Here is an 18,254-nt window from a genome sequence, read left to right as displayed (position 1 = left end):
CCTCGCCAGGTTGCCTACTTCGCTCTTTCACCATCTCCCTTTTTACAAAGCAGCCTGGAGGCTTTAATTGACAGCCCCCACTTGAAGGGGCTGTGCCCTTTTATAAAGCTCCTCCCACCTGTACTTAGCTGTGATATGCCAAAGAGGGGAACAGGTCCTGGGGACAGGCTGAAGCAGAGCAGCCTACAGCAGCTTCTTCTTGGTCACTGTGTCTTGAGGTCCAGGGAAATATTGTGGACCTTGGATTATGAACGCAAAGACTATTCTTGCCAAGACTTTGTTTTAAAACTGACGCAAGAAGCACCAAACTGGTGGCATTTATGTGCCAATGAACTACAGACAACTCTTAAAAGGACACTTGCTTTTAAAATCCTAGCAGAAGCTTCCCCAGCAGCTATTCTATACTGTTTTAAACCATTTTTTATAATTCAGTATTATTAAGATAACACAATTTTGAAGGGGTTTGGGGGAGGGGTGTCACAAAAACCTTTCAGCATCACAGCAAGAGTAACCAGTAATTATTTTAAGGATAAATGGGGGGGGGGTTCTTGGAGATGCAACAAAAAACATTTGGGCATTGACAAGAGCCTATGGGAGCAGTCTGATTTTTTTTAAATTAAAAAGTGGTGTTTTTTTAGAAGCAGGGAATAGTGGGGCTGGGGTGTGGACAACACAGTGGGAGACCCAAAGGATTGGTCATTAAAAAACCCCCACTAATTTTAAAAATCTGTTTTTCAAAGTAGCAAATTGGAGGTGGGGTCTTGGGGACTACAAACCTCCCATCTGTGGGCAGAAACATAAAATCTAGATCTCTCTCCCCCCCCCCCCATCCTGTGGCTTGACTAGTGCCACCAATTATGGCTAGAGCCCACCTGTCTTTTTGCCCCCCCGTTGTAAAAAGTTAGGTGCAATGAGGCAAAAGCATATGCTCAATGCACCAAAAAAAGAGAGATATGCAAATACACTTCTTTTCGTGAACCTGTTCTGCTTTCACACTTGGTTAGCTGCAAAATTAAACAACTGAAAAAAATCCCTCTTTCTGGCAAGTAGCAAGGCAAATGGCAAGTAGGGGGGAAAAAAAAAGTAGCAAGGCAAATGGCAGGTAGGGAAAAAGCAGTGCTGGGAGATAACAACCAATACTGAAACCCCATCCTTGGAAAGCACTGTGGCCTCTTGCAAACTGATATGACCCCGAGAACAGGAAGTGTAATTATTTAAGAAAAGGCGAGGCCCTCCCATGTTTACACGGTGCACACCCGTTATATGCACACACACACACACACACACACACACAATGCTTCTGCTGGATCTTCCTTCCATCAGCGAAGCTCTAGCATCTGCCCTTGTATTTGAATCATGCTGCAATCCCCTGTAGGTTAAAACTACGAAGCTGGAGTCAAATTCAAAAAACAGAATCCAGGCACTGGCAAATAATGACACACACCCCCCCCCCCCATACAGAAGAGAGCAGATGGCAGGAGGGGAGAGGAAGCTGCTGCTTCTAAGCATTAATCTCAAGTAATTAGCCAATTTAGGGAGAGGCAGCCAAAAGACAGCTGATGTGTGTGGGCGCGCATGCAAACGCCTCTCCCTCTCTCACACACACATGCACACAGTCACCAAACGCGGAGCAGAAATGAGCAAGTTGGACCTGAATTGCTACTCACAGGACACCTGCCATTAATCACCATCTTGCTTGGAGGGATCAGAGCCTTCCCCCCCCCCCAACAGAATCCAGTTCCCAGCCAAGTTTCTCTGGCCACCGAGAACACCCATTTCAACGAGCCAACCGTGCACATGGCACATGGAAGAGGCCAGGAGCCTGGAGGAGCAGACAGAGGAGCATCCAGACTGACGGGAGCAAGCCCTGGGTTACTGAGCAAAGGCCCCAGCTGGTGCCAACCGGAGGGAGCATTATGTGGGCACATGACCACCAAAGTGCTTGGGGGGGAAACGCCTCCAAAGGTCAAGGAGGCATAACATTACATACCAGACGAGTTGGGCCCTTCTTGCTCTGGAGAACTAGAAATGAATACTGAAACTTCTGGACCTGCGAAAAGACTTAGGACAGACTGAGCTGCTCAGCTGCAAGAACTTGGACCACAAACATAGCTTGGCTCAGTCCTGGAGTTGCCAGGTTCAAGGAAGCCTGTCTTTTCCTTTACCCTGTTTCCCTTGCACAGAGAAACACAAGATCTAACAAATAAATTATTAGCCGCCCAAAACTTGGTAAGAGAAAGATGCTACTTTATAGCCTACTTAGCCAGTATCCTTTCAAGAACTATTTTGAACATGTCAGCAGCCCTCTTCTTCTGTCTTCTTGGGACTTGGGAGTTCTTCTTCTTCTGTTGCCTGGAGCTCTTACCACTCAGACCCATTCCATTTGGAAATTAAAAAGCAAGACACATTCACTGAAGGAGATCCATGTCCCTTTCCTGCCACTGAGTGGCTTCGAGAGCTTGTTTATTTCATATTCTGTCCATAGTGCCCCATCAGATACAGAGAAGAAGCAGATCTCTTCAAGGTGACACCCACCCAAAACTTGGAAGGATAAAAGGTCCCATGTTTGCAGCTGGGGGCACAAGTGGCTGGTTGCCCAAACAGAACTGCAATTAACTCATTAGCTAATTTCCCAAAAGGGGTCTGGTTGGTGGTGTTTGCTCTTTTCAGACTTAGCAAGTAAAGCTGGTCAAATTTTTAATTTGTTTTGCAAGCCATTTCTCCTCTAGTTCTTTCCACCCATCTCTGATAAAATACACAGCTGCAGTTTGTCTCACCAATACCTCAGCACCTGAGAGAATGTGCTTAAATCAAATTGCTGTGTCAAGCAGCTGAATCACATTTTGCAAATTAAGCAGTGTTGTGTATTGCTTGCTTATTTTGCATAATTGATTCTGATTTTTAAGTCATAGACTGGGGAAGAGAAGCTATACAAAGGCCCCTGCCGTGTAAACCTCAGGGTCTCAGGCACAGGATTCAGCACCCAACTTCTAACTCCTGGGCAGCACACTCAGTGACTTTTCAGTCCATCCTAGGAGTCAACTGCTGCTGCTCTGAAAAGAGCCGTAAATCAACAGTGACATAATTATTCTGCTCCCACTTCTTAAAAAAAATTCCATGCCACCTCAATCATCAGCTTTTGCTTACTACCCAAAGATACCTCGATGCTGTCTGAATGACTAAGCCAAGTCACAAAGTCAAGTGGAACAGCCATCTCAGGAAGCCTTCAAACGGGGTTCACAGTGGTACTTTGGTTCTTGAACTTAATGCATTCCGGGAGTCCATTCGACTCCCGAAACCGTTCAAAAACCAAGGCCCGGCTTCCGATTGGCTGCAGGAGCTTCCTGCACTCAGTCGGAAGACGTGTCGGACGTTCAGCTTCCAAAAAACGTTCACAAACTGGAACATTCATTCCAGGTTTGCAGCGTTCAGGAGCCAATTTGTTCGGAAGCCAAGCCATTCATGTACCAAGGTACCATTGTATTTCAGCGGAGAAAAGCAACTTTGCTCATCAAATCAGGAGAATCTGCACTCTTTAGCTCTTACCTACAGCTATGTTTATAACCACCGGATACTCGCTTTCAGGCTTGAGAACCAGAAATTCCCCTTTCCTCCATGTCTGCCCCCCCCCGAAGAAAAAAATCACATTAGTTTTACTTATCCAGTACATATTGCACACTGTCAGTCATAGCCACAGAACAATATCACACAATTTAGCAGTAATTTATGGCTTCGGAATTTATTTTTGAGGCATAGAGGCAATACTCCTGATCCCTCTGCAGTGGGCATGTGCTGAGGAAAGAGTGGGACTCGAGACAGGATTGTTATGAGGGTAGAGGGGGAAGGCAGAAGTCAATTTCATGGTTCATCGAAGAAAACGGGGGTTTAGACAGGTGATACTGACAGTTTTATTGATGTTCAAACCAGCAACAATTTTGACCAACATTCCTATGATAAGGTGAAGGATGAGCTAAACTGGAGGAAACTCTGCAGTTCTGTCCCTGTGCATCTCAAGTTCAAGGTCAATTTCACTGGATATTTGAGACTGAAGCCAAGTACCAGGTCAGCTTCCGGGTGAGATCAATCAGGATATGTTCAAGTGCAGTCAGCTCAAACTCAAGCTTCAAAAAGGTACATCAAAGCAGAATTTTCCTTTTTACATTTTCCTATAAAGATTTGCGAAAATATGTCAATTTGATATTTCCCACCAAATTAAAAAAGCAAAGCGCCCCCCCCAACATTTAACAATAGTATCCCCCCAATACTAATGGGTTTCCTTTAAGGGGGGGGGGAGTCCTTAAAATGCAAGAATCTTTCAAACAACAGGTAAATCAAGTTAATACTAGAAAATATTAATTTCCTTAAAACTTCCACAACACAGAAAATGTTAAAAATGGAATTCATTCAATGGACACAAGCGCCAAAAAGCCGCTTTTAAAAGACTCGCGTTTCAAGATGTTAATGTTAAAACAATTCGAAATCAAACTCTGCTGAGCAATGTGTTACATGAGTGATGAGCCCTGCTTAGGCAAGTCTGGGGAAGCGAGACGGCAAAGGCAGTCCAGCCACTTCTCCAATTCTGCAGAGTAGCCATGGGAAGTGGGATAAATTCAAACAGTCAAAGGGCCCCAAGGTAGGAAACCTGCTGTGTCAAAGGGCAACTGTCCACCAGGCCCCAATTTCCAGTGCTACTTCTGAGAATTAATTTAAGAAGAGTGCCAAGGAGCTGCAGTTACATGGTGGGTGGCTGCTTAGCAGAGGAGGATGAAAGGTAATACCAGGGCTGGGAAAGGGGATTTATGTGCAACATTACAAGGTATTCCTCCATCGTGGCAGAGCCTCTTCAGTGCAAGCACAGTTATCAAAAAGATCATCACAAGGCAGGTCACCCACCTAGTGCAAGCAGCTCTCTGGAACACGGATGAAAAACTGGACTTGTTTCAAAGGCCAGTGGAAAGGGAAGGGAATAATACTACTGACAGAATTAGCTGATGAGCCCAGACACATTTAGGCATTGTAGCACTGTGCATTGGTGGGGGGGGGGGGGATTTGCAAACAAAAGAGCAATCTGTTTGCACACACGCAATCAGCTCAGATGGGAGGAGGTCCAATCGAACCCATCTGCCATGTCAACCTTTCCCTGAACATCCTGCTTGCCAGTCCAAGGACTGACGTGGGATGCAGCTGGGCTCAAAGGCAGCCCTTGTTTTTTGGGGAAGGAAAGAGGAGAAGGTGCGTTAGTTCTGCTTTTTCCCCAGCTGCCCAGTTTCCAAGGTAAGAGTATTTTCCTCCAGCCAGCAAAATTGCCTGGGACATTCTAAAATCATACCATTCCCCCATATCCCAACACGTGCCCCTTTAAATAAACGAATATTTATATAGAGAATTTTATATAAAACTCTTTTCTTTTATCACTCGTCATCAAAGTTCTGACTCAGCAGGAAGTTGGCCGCCAGATTCTCATTCTTCTCACAAGCAAAGTAGGCCTGGATCACCAGGCTCTCAGGGAAGCCCAAGGCCTTTAACTAAGGGTGGGGAAGGGAGAGAGAAATAGAGAGAGAAAGAGGAAAGGAAGGAAAAAAGTTAGAAACGCTCTGATTGGCAACACTGTGCGTCCTACAATCTCACCTTTCCTGTAAGGAGCCAACTGCCAGGAATGCTGCCAATGATGATGATGATGATGATAATAATAATAATACACAGACCCCCTTATGGGAGATCCCAACATGCTTATCCTGTGTTGGGTCAGGTCTGGGCAAGGCAAGTACCAAAATAAGGACCATGGCACTCTACAGCATGGTTCACCACAGGAGTGCAGTAGGCAGACATCATTAGTAGGGTTAGCGTAATTATCAGTTCGGCTGCAAAAAAGGCTCGTTCTTGTGTTGTCACCCTCCGGACCTTTCATGGAGGAGGCACACGAAGAAGGGCCTCAGATGATCTTAGGGTCCGGGCAGGTTCATATGCTCCCACACTGTGGTATGCCCTTCCTCTTCAGTTGCCTCAAACATAAGATATATATATTTGCTCAGGCTTTCCCTGGACCTTGTTATTACTGAACTCTTGTTTTTATAATACAGCTTTACAGGTTCTTGTTTTTCTCTCTGCTTTCGTGATACTGTTCTATTGTTTATTTGTTGTTAAAGATTTTAACATATTAAGCAGTTTAGAAATGTGTTGGGGTTTTTTTAGACAAATATTTCAGTACAGAAAACTGGCTTGTTTGGTGCAGAACTGGCTTATGCATAACCATGGTTCTATAGCCTTAGAGAAAGACAAAAGCGAATGAAGCGAAACTCCATGTTCAGAGCTCACATGCCAATCCGTTTATTGCCAGGCTGCTGGCACTTCTTGCCCTAAAGCTCCTGTGCTGCCCTCATTCTATTGCGGGGCTGACTAACCTGTGAGCCCTGAGGGAGTACAGTTTCCAGCATCCCTGCCCTTTGGCCATGCTGGAGGTGGCTGGTGGGAGCTGGAATCCAACATTATCTGGAGGTCCACAGGTCAGCCAGCCTAGCTCTAGTCCACACAGCAAGGTGATGGGGAGTGACTTGTAATACTAGGCAGTAACCTGAAAGTCTCACCCTTTCCACTGTACCCACCAAGATGTCTCTGTAGCCTACAGGAACTAGCGCAAGACGTAGAGGCCACCACCCTGGCCGCTTAACTGTTCTGTATCTCATGAGGGAGCAAATCCTACAGGGAGAAGCTCCAGTACAGAGAGCAAGAGACTTCCCTTCTTGTCCCTGCCCCAGGTCACTGCTCCCCTCTTTTACCCTTTCTATGGCTTCTTTTTCCTGAGGCGTGACTTGGATGTAATTCATCTGAGGGGCTTCCTCCCCAATAGCACCCATCTCTCCTTCAATGTCTGCGATGTCAGGTACTTCACCCAGTGGTTCATTGAGCATCTGAATGAACTGCTCCTGGTGTTGGCTGATTTGCTGGAGGAGGAGGAAGAGAAGAACTTGCTGTTATCAATTAACACATGCCTACACCCTGCAACCCCTCGGGGCCCCTGGGACAGCAAACCTCACACAAGCACCTCCAAAGGACATCAAACCCTCACAGGAGACCCTCCAATTCGAGGGGAAGAGAGGAGACCTGACCTGCCGTCCTTTTCTCCTACGCTGAAGTCCTCATTCTTATACCACTGAATTTTCAAGTATGTTGTATTCATAATCCTCCTCCTCTAGTGCCAACACACACTGCATCCACTGTTAAAGCTTGCCCATATATATTTAAGGCAAAGCAAAGGAAAATGACTGAGCCAGCAGTGATCACCCTAACCCAGGGGTCAGCAAACGTTTTCAGCAGGGGGCCGGTCCACTGTCCCTCAGACCTTGTGGGGGGCCGGAATATATATTTTTTTGGGGTGGGGGGAATTCCTATGCCCCACAAATAACCCAGGGATGCATTTTAAATAAAAGCACACATTCTACTCATGTAAAAACACAAGGCAAGCCCCACAAATAACCCAAGATGCATTTTAAGTAAAAGGACACATTCTACTCATGTAAAAACACGCTGATTCCCAGACCATCCATGGACCAGAATCTAGAAGGTGATTGGGCCGGATCTGGCCCCTGAGCCTTAGTTTGCCTACCCATGCCCTAACCCAAAGCCTAGGGTAGGCAAATCAGGAGAACTGGGAGGAAACTGAGCCATGAGGGTTGGCAGCAACATTTAAAGTAGGAACCCCAGGGAAGCAAACACTCATCTGAGAAGTAGGATCTGGCTGTACAGGTCAATGACACGCAAACAATGCATGCAACAGCACAAATGGTGCTGCCTAGCATACCCACTTGGCTCTGTTGTGCCAGCTTTTTCTGCTGAAATACCAAACAACAGCCCGAGAGATGCTGAGAGTCATGCTGCCCATGCTGGCACCAGCGGATCTCAGACCAGTGTAACTTTGACCCATCTGGTTGCTCCAAGGCTGTCCCCAACTGACTGAGACAACAAACGAAGCCCGTCCGCTCAGTTACCTGCAGCAGCTGAGGGTTCTCTTGGCCTAACTGCTGGAGCAGGGCTGGGAGCAGAGCTGGGTTCTGCTGGATCACCTGACGCATGTTCTGGAACTGGGGCTGGTCTCGCAGAAATTCCAGAGGGTTCTCTCCTGTAGATGCAATGAGTGTTAAAGCCATGCATGCAAGCAGAACAGCAGCAAGTGGGAGAGGGGCTGGGCATGGGCATAGAGAGAGGAGTGCGTATGAAGCCATCAAGGGGCAGCACTCTCCCCCAACATGCCACTAGCCAATGCACTGCAGCCTAGTCAGGCACAACTCCCCATAGTCCACCGCTCCAGTAAACTCTTTATATGAAAGTAGGGGACACACACCTTCTGGTGCCGACTGCTCTTGAGGCTGGCTCTCCTGGATGGAGGCTCTCTCTGGTTCTGGGCTACCTGGGATACCCTGCAAAGTTAGAGAAAGCAAAGTTAATGGAACTACCTCCAAATCATACACTTTTCAAGATTCCATCCACAGCACACTAATGGCTACACTCAAAGACTGATGGTGTATGGGAACTGTTCAAGGCAAAACAAACTACGAAGGCAGTTTCTCTTGGGGCAAGACTTCCAGTGACAGGGGGGAACATTTCTCCTCTCCAGATTTCCTTGCCCAAGTCCAGTCGTGTCTATTGCCTGCTCACATCTCTTCAGTTTCAATTTTATTTTCCCGTATTATGTAACTAAGGATGTTTGGTTACATTTACAAAATGTTCATTTTGAAGGGATTTTTTCTGACTTCCAAATTTAGTTTAATGTAGGAGTGCAAGGATCCAGCCCTCAGCCCTTTGCAAAGTGCCCAACTAACCTCACAACTGTTTAGATAAAGCAAGCTCCTTGGTTGGCATCCGTGGTCTTCCTCTGTGCTATACTAAGCAGGGGAGACACCAGAGCAAGCAAGATGCACAGAGCTGAGAAACCAGTATGGGGTCATCCTTCTAGAGGACCTGTCTGAGATGGTTCAGAAAGCATGGTGCTCTCCCTCTTTCAAGCAACCCAGGCTAGCAACAGAGTTGTGGCGGCAGTGAGCAGGAAATGATTATAGCACACCAGTGAAGTGGAAGGAAAAGGAAGCCAGGAACACCCCTTGAAGAACTGGAGGAAAGCCCAAAATATATTGATGAGGATAGGACAAACCCAGTATTTCTCCTTACCGTTAGCAGGTATTCCACAGCCCGGTGAGGGTTGTTGTAGCTGGCCCGCAGAGCTGCCACCACCCGCTCTCGCTCATAGCCCATTGACATGATTTCATTCAGCATTGTCTCATACTCTGAGCCAGTAACTGGAAGCGGAAAAGGAAGACAGTTTGACGTTAGGGGAAGAAAATGTGCAACTATTTCCACCTGACCTTTGCATATGGGAAGGGGAGCAAGATGGGCAGCTGGACTGGAAGGCAACAGGTCACTTTGCCATTGCCAGTATCCTCATTACAATGTCTGCAGAACCAGGAAGCCTTGTACCCTTGGGGCTTTGAACACCAGTAAGCTCCAAAGCTTCAAATCCAGTTTCTAATGGCTGAAAACAGAATTAAGATCTCAAGCCTCTTTCCACCTAGAGAGACCGCCCTCTCGAAAGCCCCCTGAGTTTCCCTACTAAATCTCATTCCCCTTACAGAACTGGAGGCAGCATCAGGATTCCTGGGTTTTAACCACTAGACGGCTTCCAGAAATGGGGATGGAATCCAGAATTTCCAGTTTCCATGGCCACAGCTCAAGTGCTAGACACTGCTCCTTATGTAACACGGGCACAAAAGGGCAAGCAGGTGCCCACTATGCTGTAACCTTGATGGAAAGAATACAGGTATCAGTGGCTGATGACAGAATTTGGGGGTGAAATCTGCCAAACTGTTCCCACAAGCAGTGTTCAACTTTCAGACCCAGGATCCATCTTTAACCCTAACCTGCAAGATGAGACCCACTTTAATTTTTTTACTATGTATGGGGTTTTTTTGCTGCCTACTCTCCCCACACCCTACCCACCTAAAGAAGCCTAGAGCAAAAATGATGGTGCAGTCTCAGTTGCAACCAACTTGTGGCTCCCAGCTGACGCTTGCATGCCGGATCCCCATGAAACAGTGGTGGAAGGAGAAGTGTTTTAACCACTAGAGACCATTAGAGGGCAGCACTTCCTAAGTTATCCCATGCTGTGTATTTAGAAGTCCATCAACTATGGATCTGGAGACCATAGAAATTTACCAGTTGAAACAGCAGAATAGGGAGAGAGTGGTCCCAATCTTATAAGAGCAAACTGCAGCCAAGGAGCTGAGAGCTCTCCCTTGTGGCAAGCGAAGGAAAGGCGCTCACCTACCTAAAGTGGAAGCTGCATCATCTTCACGTCCCATGCTACCTGAAGAGGGAACAGAGCTGCAAATTTAAGAGAGAGAAATAGTAGCTGGGTCCTTTCAGATAACTGGCCAAGAAAACTGAAAAGCCAAATATAAACTAAGCAACAGAACAGCTGGTTTTCCCTTCAGTCACACAATCTCTCTTCTACCCCCATGGCTGACAAACAGCAAGCAACTGCTTAGCCTAACGATTCTTACCACCACCGAGGCCTGGAGTGCAACTACAATCGCCACATTTCAGGGGTACTGTTCTGAGAGTGGGTAGTGGTGCTAAAACTGGTGGTACGAAGCTGTGAAGCAACAGAGGCCAGGAAAAGAGGGCTGCTCACCTCCAAAACACATGCTCTCATGTACCTTCTTGTTTCCTGCCCCAATCCTGCACCTTTTTTATAGCCGTCTAATAACACCAGTTAGCAACCCAAGCTGCATTCTGACATCACAGGCCTTCACCTCCCTCTTCCTCTCCAAGACTGAGATTTCAGGCACCTAGGCTGTGTGGTTGGCAGCCCACTTTCTTTTTTATATAATAATTTTTATTAAATTTTCCATTATACAAATTCAGCATATCAAACAATTTTCAAAAATTCCAACTTTTTAGACTTCCATCAGCTTCTCTGCCAATCATCCATATTTTTTAAAAAATTTTCGCATTTTCTGAATTTAATATTGCCTTTTAGTATACCCTTACTATCCTGTATCTTTTTAACAATACTCCTCTGTCTGTCACAAAGCTTCTTTAAATCCCACTAGCGTTGTTTGTTCATCACATATACCTGCAGCCCACTTTCAAACCCACTCAAATCTCCACGTGTGGAGAAAGAGTTGCCACGTTAAAGTCCTCAAACGTAGAGGAAAGACTGGCAATAAAATCTAACAGCTAAACAAACACAAGACCACAACCGGCTGGTCCAAGTGATGGTAGGCTAATTCTGTGTCCCATTAGCATCTGCTCTTGAAGTTATCCCCCAATCAGTTTACTCCAAACTCCAAACATTGTTGGATTTTCAGAACCAATCATGATTTCCAGGGCCTAGAATTTCTCCCTCCATTATATCATTCCAGCGTCACCTACAAAACAAATGAGAGTGCGGAGGGTGGCAGGGCAAGCCAAACTTACCCAACTGATTCCTGGGGGGAAACAGTCACTGTCTCTTCAGGAGGCTTCTCCTCACTTGTTGGAGTTCCTAGTGGGGGTGAAACAGTAGCTGCTCCAGGCAGCAGCATCTGTCCAGAGGATGGTGTAGGCTCTGATGGGGGCGCTGCCTCACTTGGTGAGGGGACAGGAGCTCCTGAGCCTGTTTTGTTCTGAACAGAAAATCAAAATGAGACTTAGAAGCGGATACAATGCATTTCTATCCCACAGAGAAAAGCAAAGGGGATTGACCTTCAAGTTAATTCTGAGAAACCAAGAGAAGCTACTCCTGGAATTTTCAATGCCCTGTAATCGCCTTTCTTGGATGCACCCACACCCCAAGGCCGAAACCTGCACTGTCAGAAACATGCACCAAATCTGCTTCCTAGCACACCATCCTTTGAACCACAGCAAGGCAGGGAGGGGAAGCTACTGAAGCAGAATCAATCTTCTGTTCCCAGGAAAGCATTCCCATGGAGGTGCCCAACCATACCTTGGTGACCATCACCACCACAAAGTTCTTCTCATCAATCTTGTACTCTTTGATAGGGACATCATCACTCAGGATCTTGCCAGCATAGATAAGCTTCTGTCCCGACACTGGGAACGCTTCCTTGCCCTTTTCAGCCTCAATCTTCTCCTTAAGAACTCGGACCTGTGGGTCAAGACCAAACTGGTTCCACCATCTGTCTTGTACTGAATGTCTGAGAGTCAAACTTTTTCCAACCCAATAAGCGTGGCTGTAGAGATATTTGAATTGTCCCGTAAGCAACATTCTTCCAGCACAGTGAACTCTGTCCCATATCTAATGCTCTTTTGAGTACTGTCTTTACTCCCAATGAGGAGAGATGGGTTCAGAAAGTCCCTTGTTTCTAAAAGCTTTTAAGAAAGCCAAACCTGTTGCCCTGCCATCTATAAATACCAAAAGCAAGGGCAGTCACAGACTTCATGGTACTTTCACCAGTTCAAAAAAATTATCTACCCCCCACCAAGTACCATTAATAGGCAATCTTCCCAACTTCTGGGACTGCTCTCCATTCCCACAAACACAGTACAGCTCCACACCTCTGTAGGATTTTATGATTATATGGTGTTTGGCAGCATATAAAACCACATTCTGCACTACTGTCAAGGTTCAGGGAATCCTTTACCTCCCCTGGTGGCAGCAAAAAAAAAAAGGTGACAAGAAGAGTCCTTACCATGTAATTTATTCAGGATTTACAGAGCGAGACAAAGGAATGTAGTCCCTATCTATCAATGGCGTTGCTCCAAGAAAAATCCCAGCCCCCTACATCGTCCCTATTCTATGTCACCCATGCGCCGGCCTCTGAGCTCTCTGTTCTACTACTCTCAAGGCACGCCTGGTTCTGGGAGGGGGGTGGTCTGGAATGCTTTCTAAAGACACTGAGTCTGTCAGCTGTGCTTTTTCTTCTTCCTGCTATTCCTCTTCCAATATTTCCCAGCTTCTGCCCTTTGCAGCCTCTGAACTATGCCGCTCTGCAAAACACTGTTCTAAATCTATACCAGGCACAGACAAACTCAGCCCTCCAGGTGTTTTGGGACTACAACTCCCATCATCCCTAGCTAACAGGACCAGTGGTCAGGGATGATGGGAGTTGTAGTCCCAAAACATCTGGAGGGCCGAGTTTGCCTATGCCTATCTATACAGTGGCACCTCAGGTTACAGACGCTTTAGGTTACAGACACTTCAGGTTTCAGACTCCGCTAACCCAGAAATAGTACCTTGGGTTAAGAACTTTGCTTCAGGATGAGAACAGGAATCACGCAGCGGGAGGCCCCATTAGCTAAAGTGGTGCTTCAGGTTAAGAACAGTTTCAGGTTAAGAACGAACCTCCAGAATGAATTAAGTTCTTAACCCGAGGTACCACTGTACTGTCCTCCTGTTCTCGGGAAGGTTCAGGAGAAGGGGGGGCACCATTCAGTCCAGCCCGACAACTGCATTTGTAAGAACTCAATTGTTTCATGGGGCAGCACCCAATCTTTGTAACTCCCTCCCTATTGAGATCAAGCTGGCACCTTCACTGTACAGTTTTCAGCGCCTGTTAAAAACATTTTTGTTTCAAAAAACCTACCCAAAGCTTAGAAAGTTGAGGTAATTTTAGTATTTTAACTTTGTATGTTTTAAATATGGTCATGGATTTTTCTTTATTTTCTTGCTTATCTTTTTGTAAGCCGCTTTGAGATTGTTTTTCTTTTGGTTTTTTTACAATTAAGCACTGTATAAATTTTATGAAATAAAAAAATAATAATAATAACAATCATCATCCAAAAACAGAAGGTTCAAAAAATGAAAGGAGGTCTTGGATTTTTTTTTTAAACTTCCTTGATAGGGCACAAAAATACTTTCACCTTTGTGAACAGTCAGCAATTGCACTGTGGTTTAGGTTAAAAAGGAATTTTGCAAGATGAGATTGCACAGGGAGGCAGTTGTCCTCTGCATTGTGTGGCTGTCTCTCTTGAATGAATCCCCAAAGCTGTTTTACTTCTATACTTCTGTGCAGGGTGAGACGATGGATGAATGGTCCTGCCCTGGCCATACAGTTAAATTTTGATAAAAATAACTCACTCTACCAGGATGAAACATATACCTCGCACGAAAGGGATCATGCAGCTTGTGACAAAAGATAAATATTTTTTTCCTTTCAAAAGCTCATGTTTGGGAATCCTTACTAAAACAGTTTTGGAACTTGAATCAAATCAGAACATGAGAAAAGCTAGCAAATTGGTTAAGTTCAGGGCTTATTCATATGTAGGTACTGGTGTTTGAAAGGATTTACTTTGTTCCACTGAAGTTAAAAGCAAGTTGCCAAAGAGGCAAGCCTCTTGACCCACAATAGGCAGAGACTGAAAAATAATAATGAACTCTTAGTAGTTATCACTCCTCATATGTGTTCTTCCAGGATTATATGACAAGGGAGGAATCAAGGTGATTACTCCAGATTTATGTTACTTTTAATATCTGGATTCATATTCAGACTCACTTCATTAAAAAAAACCCAGATGAATCAGTATAATGTTGAAGCAAAGGAGGCAGAAATCTACCTATAAATAGCATGGGTAATAAAATACATAGAACACTGATTTAAAAACAAAAAGTGAGGAAAGATAGACATCGGTGGTGGGAAAGAAGCTACCAAAACAGTAAATCTGATAGACTGTGCCCTAGGACAGCTGGTCATGGAACTGATCAGAAGAGTGGTAACCCTGGACCTAATCTTGAGTGGTGCCAACGACCTGCTGAGATATGTGGGTACCGTTGCACCAATTGGGAATAGTTACTATAGTGTTATCAAATTCAATTTATATACAGACAATTGCCAAGAAAACTCAAAAGTCACATTTGACTTCAATAGAGGGAATGTCCCAAAAATGAAGGAATTGGTAAAAATGAAGTTTAAAGGCAAAGTCAATAGGGTCACATCTCTCAAAATGTTCAGGGATTGTTTAAAACCACACTAGAAGCTCCGTTTAAATGTAAATAGCAAATCAAAAAGGTACCACCAGAGCCAAGAGGATCCCAGCATGAATAACAAGCAGAGTTTAAAAAGCTATCAAAGGCAAGAAGGCTTCCTTTCTAAAATGGAAATCTTGTCCAAATGAGAAGAAAACAAAACACAAACTTTGGCAAAAGAAATGCAATCGAGCAATAAGGGATGCTAAAAAAGAATCTGAAGAGCATCTTGCTGAAAACATAAAGACTAACCACAAACAATTATTTAAATACATTGAAAGCAGGAGACTGGCTACGGAGGCTGTTAATTGGACCTCTGAATGACAAAGAAGTCAAGGTATGCTGAAGGAGAAAAAGGAGACTGCAGAGAAGCTAAATGAATTATTTGTACGTATCTGCCTGCACAGTAGAAGATATATGAGGGACCCCTGTACCTGAACTAACTTTTAGAAGGGAACTTGCCAAACTGAAGCAATTAGAGGTGAAAAGATACAAAGTTCTTATAGGCCCTTATTGAAAAAATATAATTTGACAATTGCTGAGTCTGGATGGCATCCAGCCAAGAGTTCTGAAGAAACTCAAATATGAAAATATTAAACTTCCAACAAAAATATGTAACTTGTTCCTAAGATTCCTGCCTCCATACCTGAACACTGGAAAATGATCAATGTAGTGTCATTTCATAGGAAGGGGGGGGACTGGGGGCAGGGGTAATCCTGGAAACCACAGACTGGTTAGCTTAGCATATCTTCCAGAAAAACTGATTGAAAGTATTGTTAAAGATAGAATTACCAAGCATATAGAAGAACAAGTCTTACTACAGCAGAACCAGCATGGCTTCTGTAAAGGTAAGTCCTTTCTTACTAACATTTTCAATTTCTTTGAGAAATAAGCATATAGATTAAGGTTACCAGGTGTCTCCATTTCCCAGGGACAGTCCCTGGAGTTACAAATCAGTCCCCTGACAAAATCCATCTATTTAGTAGGGAGTTGAACAGTGTCCCCAGATTCATTGAAAAAAAATCTGGTCACCTTAATATACATAGGGGTAACCTAGTTAACAAATACTTTTTTTAAAGCTTTTGACAAAGTACATAAAGTACCTCATCAAAGACTCCCAAGCAAGGTTAGCAGTCATGGAATAAGAGGAGAGGTGCTCTTGTGGATCAGTAACTGGTTAAAAAGCAGGAAGCAGATATAAATGGACAGTTCTCCCAATGGGAGGAATGGCACAAAGTGGAGTCCTCCAAGGTATTGGGACATGTGTCATTTAACTTGTTCACAAATTATCAAAGAGCAATGAAGTAACCAAGTTTGTTGATGACGCCATTTTTTTCAGGATGGGCAAAAAAAATAAAAAATCTTCGTTTCACACATACATTTATGGGGTCTTAACTAGCAGTGACTGACCAGGAACAAGATGGTAGTAGATAGCTTGATAAATATATTGACTAAGAGTGCAGCAGCTGTGAAAAAGGTGAATGCCATGCTAGAGATCACTAGGAAAGGGATTGAAAATAAAACTGTTAGTATCGTAGTATCTTTATACAAATCTATGGTGCAACCACACTTGGAATACTGGGTACAGTTCTGGTTCTTCCTTCCTCTTAAGAACAGAACTTGGGGCCATGCATTGAAGCAGAATATTGGAAGGCTCAGGACAGACAAGAGAAAGCACTTCTTCACATGGCACAGAGTTAAACTATAGAATTTGATCCAACAAGAGGCAGCAATGGCTACCAACCTGGATGGTTTTAAAAGAGGATTAGGCGTTGATAGAGAATATGGTGACCAATGGCTACTAGTCATGGTGGCTGTGCTCTACCTTCAGGATCAAAAGCCATATGCTGGAAGTAACAACTATGAAAACAAAATGATGCCAAAATAACCAAAATGTAAGCCAAAACTCATGTTCTGCTTGCCACAGCCTCTGTGAGAACAGGATGTGGGACCGCACGTGCCTTTGGCCTGGCCCAGCAAACTCTTCTTATGTTCTTGATTTGGCGGGGGGGGGGGAGATTTCAGGACTACAAATACTAGGCAAGGCACCCAGAATAGGAGATGCTAAATCGGAAAACCACCAATCTGCATCTGATTTTGAACTTAAGCACGTGCTGGGAAAGCTGGCGCAGGGAGGAGGGGGTGGAAATGGGAGCAGCCCCTTTATAGATGTTGGTGTAACTATGTGCTACACAGCACAGGGTGTGTATGTGGAATTAAGAATAAAGCGCGACTGGAAGGAAGGCGCCCGGGGGGCGCGCGCGCGTTTGTGTGTTACGTGCCCAGCAGCGAACAGATCCTTACGCCAGTAAGGATCAAGGACTGTGGCTACACGTGTGTATTGAGAGAGAGAGAGAGAGAGCGCGCGCGCGCCTTCGAGAAACCCCTACTTGACAGCTTTTCCTGTGTGAGCTTTGTGGCAAACCAAACGAGGTTGTTCTTTAAGGACTAACTTCTAGATCGGGAGAAGTTGGAGGATCGCCTCTGTAAGGCGACCCGGGGGCGGACTGCTTCCCTTTCCCTCCCCACCCCGCGATGAATCTCCTGCGAACGAGAAAGGGGGATCTGGAAAGCGAGAGGCGAGAAGTACCGCCCGCTTAACCTGCAAGGCGAATGGGGGCTCCTGGCGCCAGAGGGCTGGGGGCGCTGAAGAGGCCGGGGGAAGGAGAGGGGGGTGGGGAAGGGGAGGAGGAGGAGGACGACGACCCGCCGCCCCTCACCGTCTCGTCAGGCTCCATGCGGATCTTGAAGGTCTGCTGCTGGAGGGTCTTCAGGGTGACGGTCACCGCCATGGCGGGCGGGCGGGCGGGAGGGAGGCAGGGGAGAGGGCGGCGGTGGCGGCGGCGGCAACTGGCGGTTCCTCCCAACGGACTCAGCTGGGGGTCCCCCACAACAACATGCAACTTCACGACGCCGCCATTTTAATCGCGTCCGAGCGCCGCTTCCGCTCCCTGACGGGCCCTTCCCACGTGACAGGGGCCAAGGAAGACAGGCCGAGGCGTTCCTTAACCATAGAGTCAGGAAGGCTAGAAAACGCGCCCGCGCGCACGTTGCCCGGCTTCCGGTTCGTTTCGGGGATTTCCGTTTCGCGCGCCTTCTGCGCAAGCGAGTAACGCCGTGGGAGGAGGGGGTGATTTAAGTTGGGGGTGGCTTTCGATGGGGATTTCTTTTCTGGGCATCCAATGTTCAGGAACAAAGCGGAAGTGACGCGGTAGGATTTTCCCATGGGAGGACACGGGTTTACTTCCGAGTAGGCGCCTCCAGCCTGTAAATATTGACAGGGCGACTGTACAATGCA

At 45.7% G+C, this 18,254-nt stretch overlaps 2 protein-coding genes across 3 annotated transcripts in view; both read right to left on the bottom strand.

The window, feature by feature from the left end:
* The window catches only part of LOC309359899 (tetratricopeptide repeat protein 39A-like), a 40,491-nt gene extending 36,887 nt beyond the window's left edge, over positions 1 to 3,604 (bottom strand). The window contains exon 1 of the mRNA XM_081894253.1: positions 3,547 to 3,604. The gene's annotated coding sequence lies outside the window, so the exon portion shown is untranslated. The remainder of the gene's footprint in view (positions 1 to 3,546) is intronic.
* A 108-nt stretch (positions 3,605 to 3,712) lies between these two features.
* On the bottom strand, positions 3,713 to 17,921 carry RAD23A (RAD23 homolog A, nucleotide excision repair protein). Of its 2 annotated transcripts, none has more exons than XM_081894615.1 (9): positions 17,677 to 17,921; positions 11,978 to 12,139; positions 11,470 to 11,657; positions 10,316 to 10,350; positions 9,163 to 9,290; positions 8,339 to 8,414; positions 7,986 to 8,116; positions 6,777 to 6,941; positions 3,713 to 5,525 (listed from the first exon to the last, which is right to left on the bottom strand). In XM_081894615.1, the coding sequence occupies exons 1-9, from the start codon at positions 17,746 to 17,748 to the stop codon at positions 5,412 to 5,414; spliced, it is 1,071 nt and encodes a 356-aa protein (XP_081750741.1). In that variant the 5' UTR covers positions 17,749 to 17,921; the 3' UTR covers positions 3,713 to 5,411. The 2 variants fall into 2 exon arrangements, with proteins under 2 accessions (XP_081750741.1, XP_081750740.1); XM_081894614.1 differs by having other exon boundaries at positions 10,316 to 10,371; positions 17,677 to 17,920.
* Positions 17,922 to 18,254: the final 333 nt, after the last annotated feature.

The sequence above is a fragment of the Podarcis melisellensis genome, assembly GCF_964234715.1.
Source record: "Podarcis melisellensis genome assembly, chromosome: 17".
Taxonomy (NCBI): domain Eukaryota; kingdom Metazoa; phylum Chordata; class Lepidosauria; order Squamata; family Lacertidae; genus Podarcis; species Podarcis melisellensis.
This window is presented reverse-complemented; position numbering and strand designations above follow the sequence as displayed.

Bases quoted from the DNA above. Each gene is read 5' to 3' on its own strand.
- RAD23A (XM_081894614.1), bottom strand. From the start codon at position 17,748: ATGGCGGTGACCGTCACCCTGAAGACCCTCCAGCAGCAGACCTTCAAG. The intron at 8,415-9,162 runs GTAAGGAGAAAT...CTAACTTTGCAG, and splicing joins CTGTGGAATACCTGCTAACG to GGTATCCCAGGTAGCCCAGA. The intron at 6,942-7,985 runs GTAACTGAGCGG...CTCCTCCTCCAG, and splicing joins AGAACCCTCAGCTGCTGCAG to CAAATCAGCCAACACCAGGA.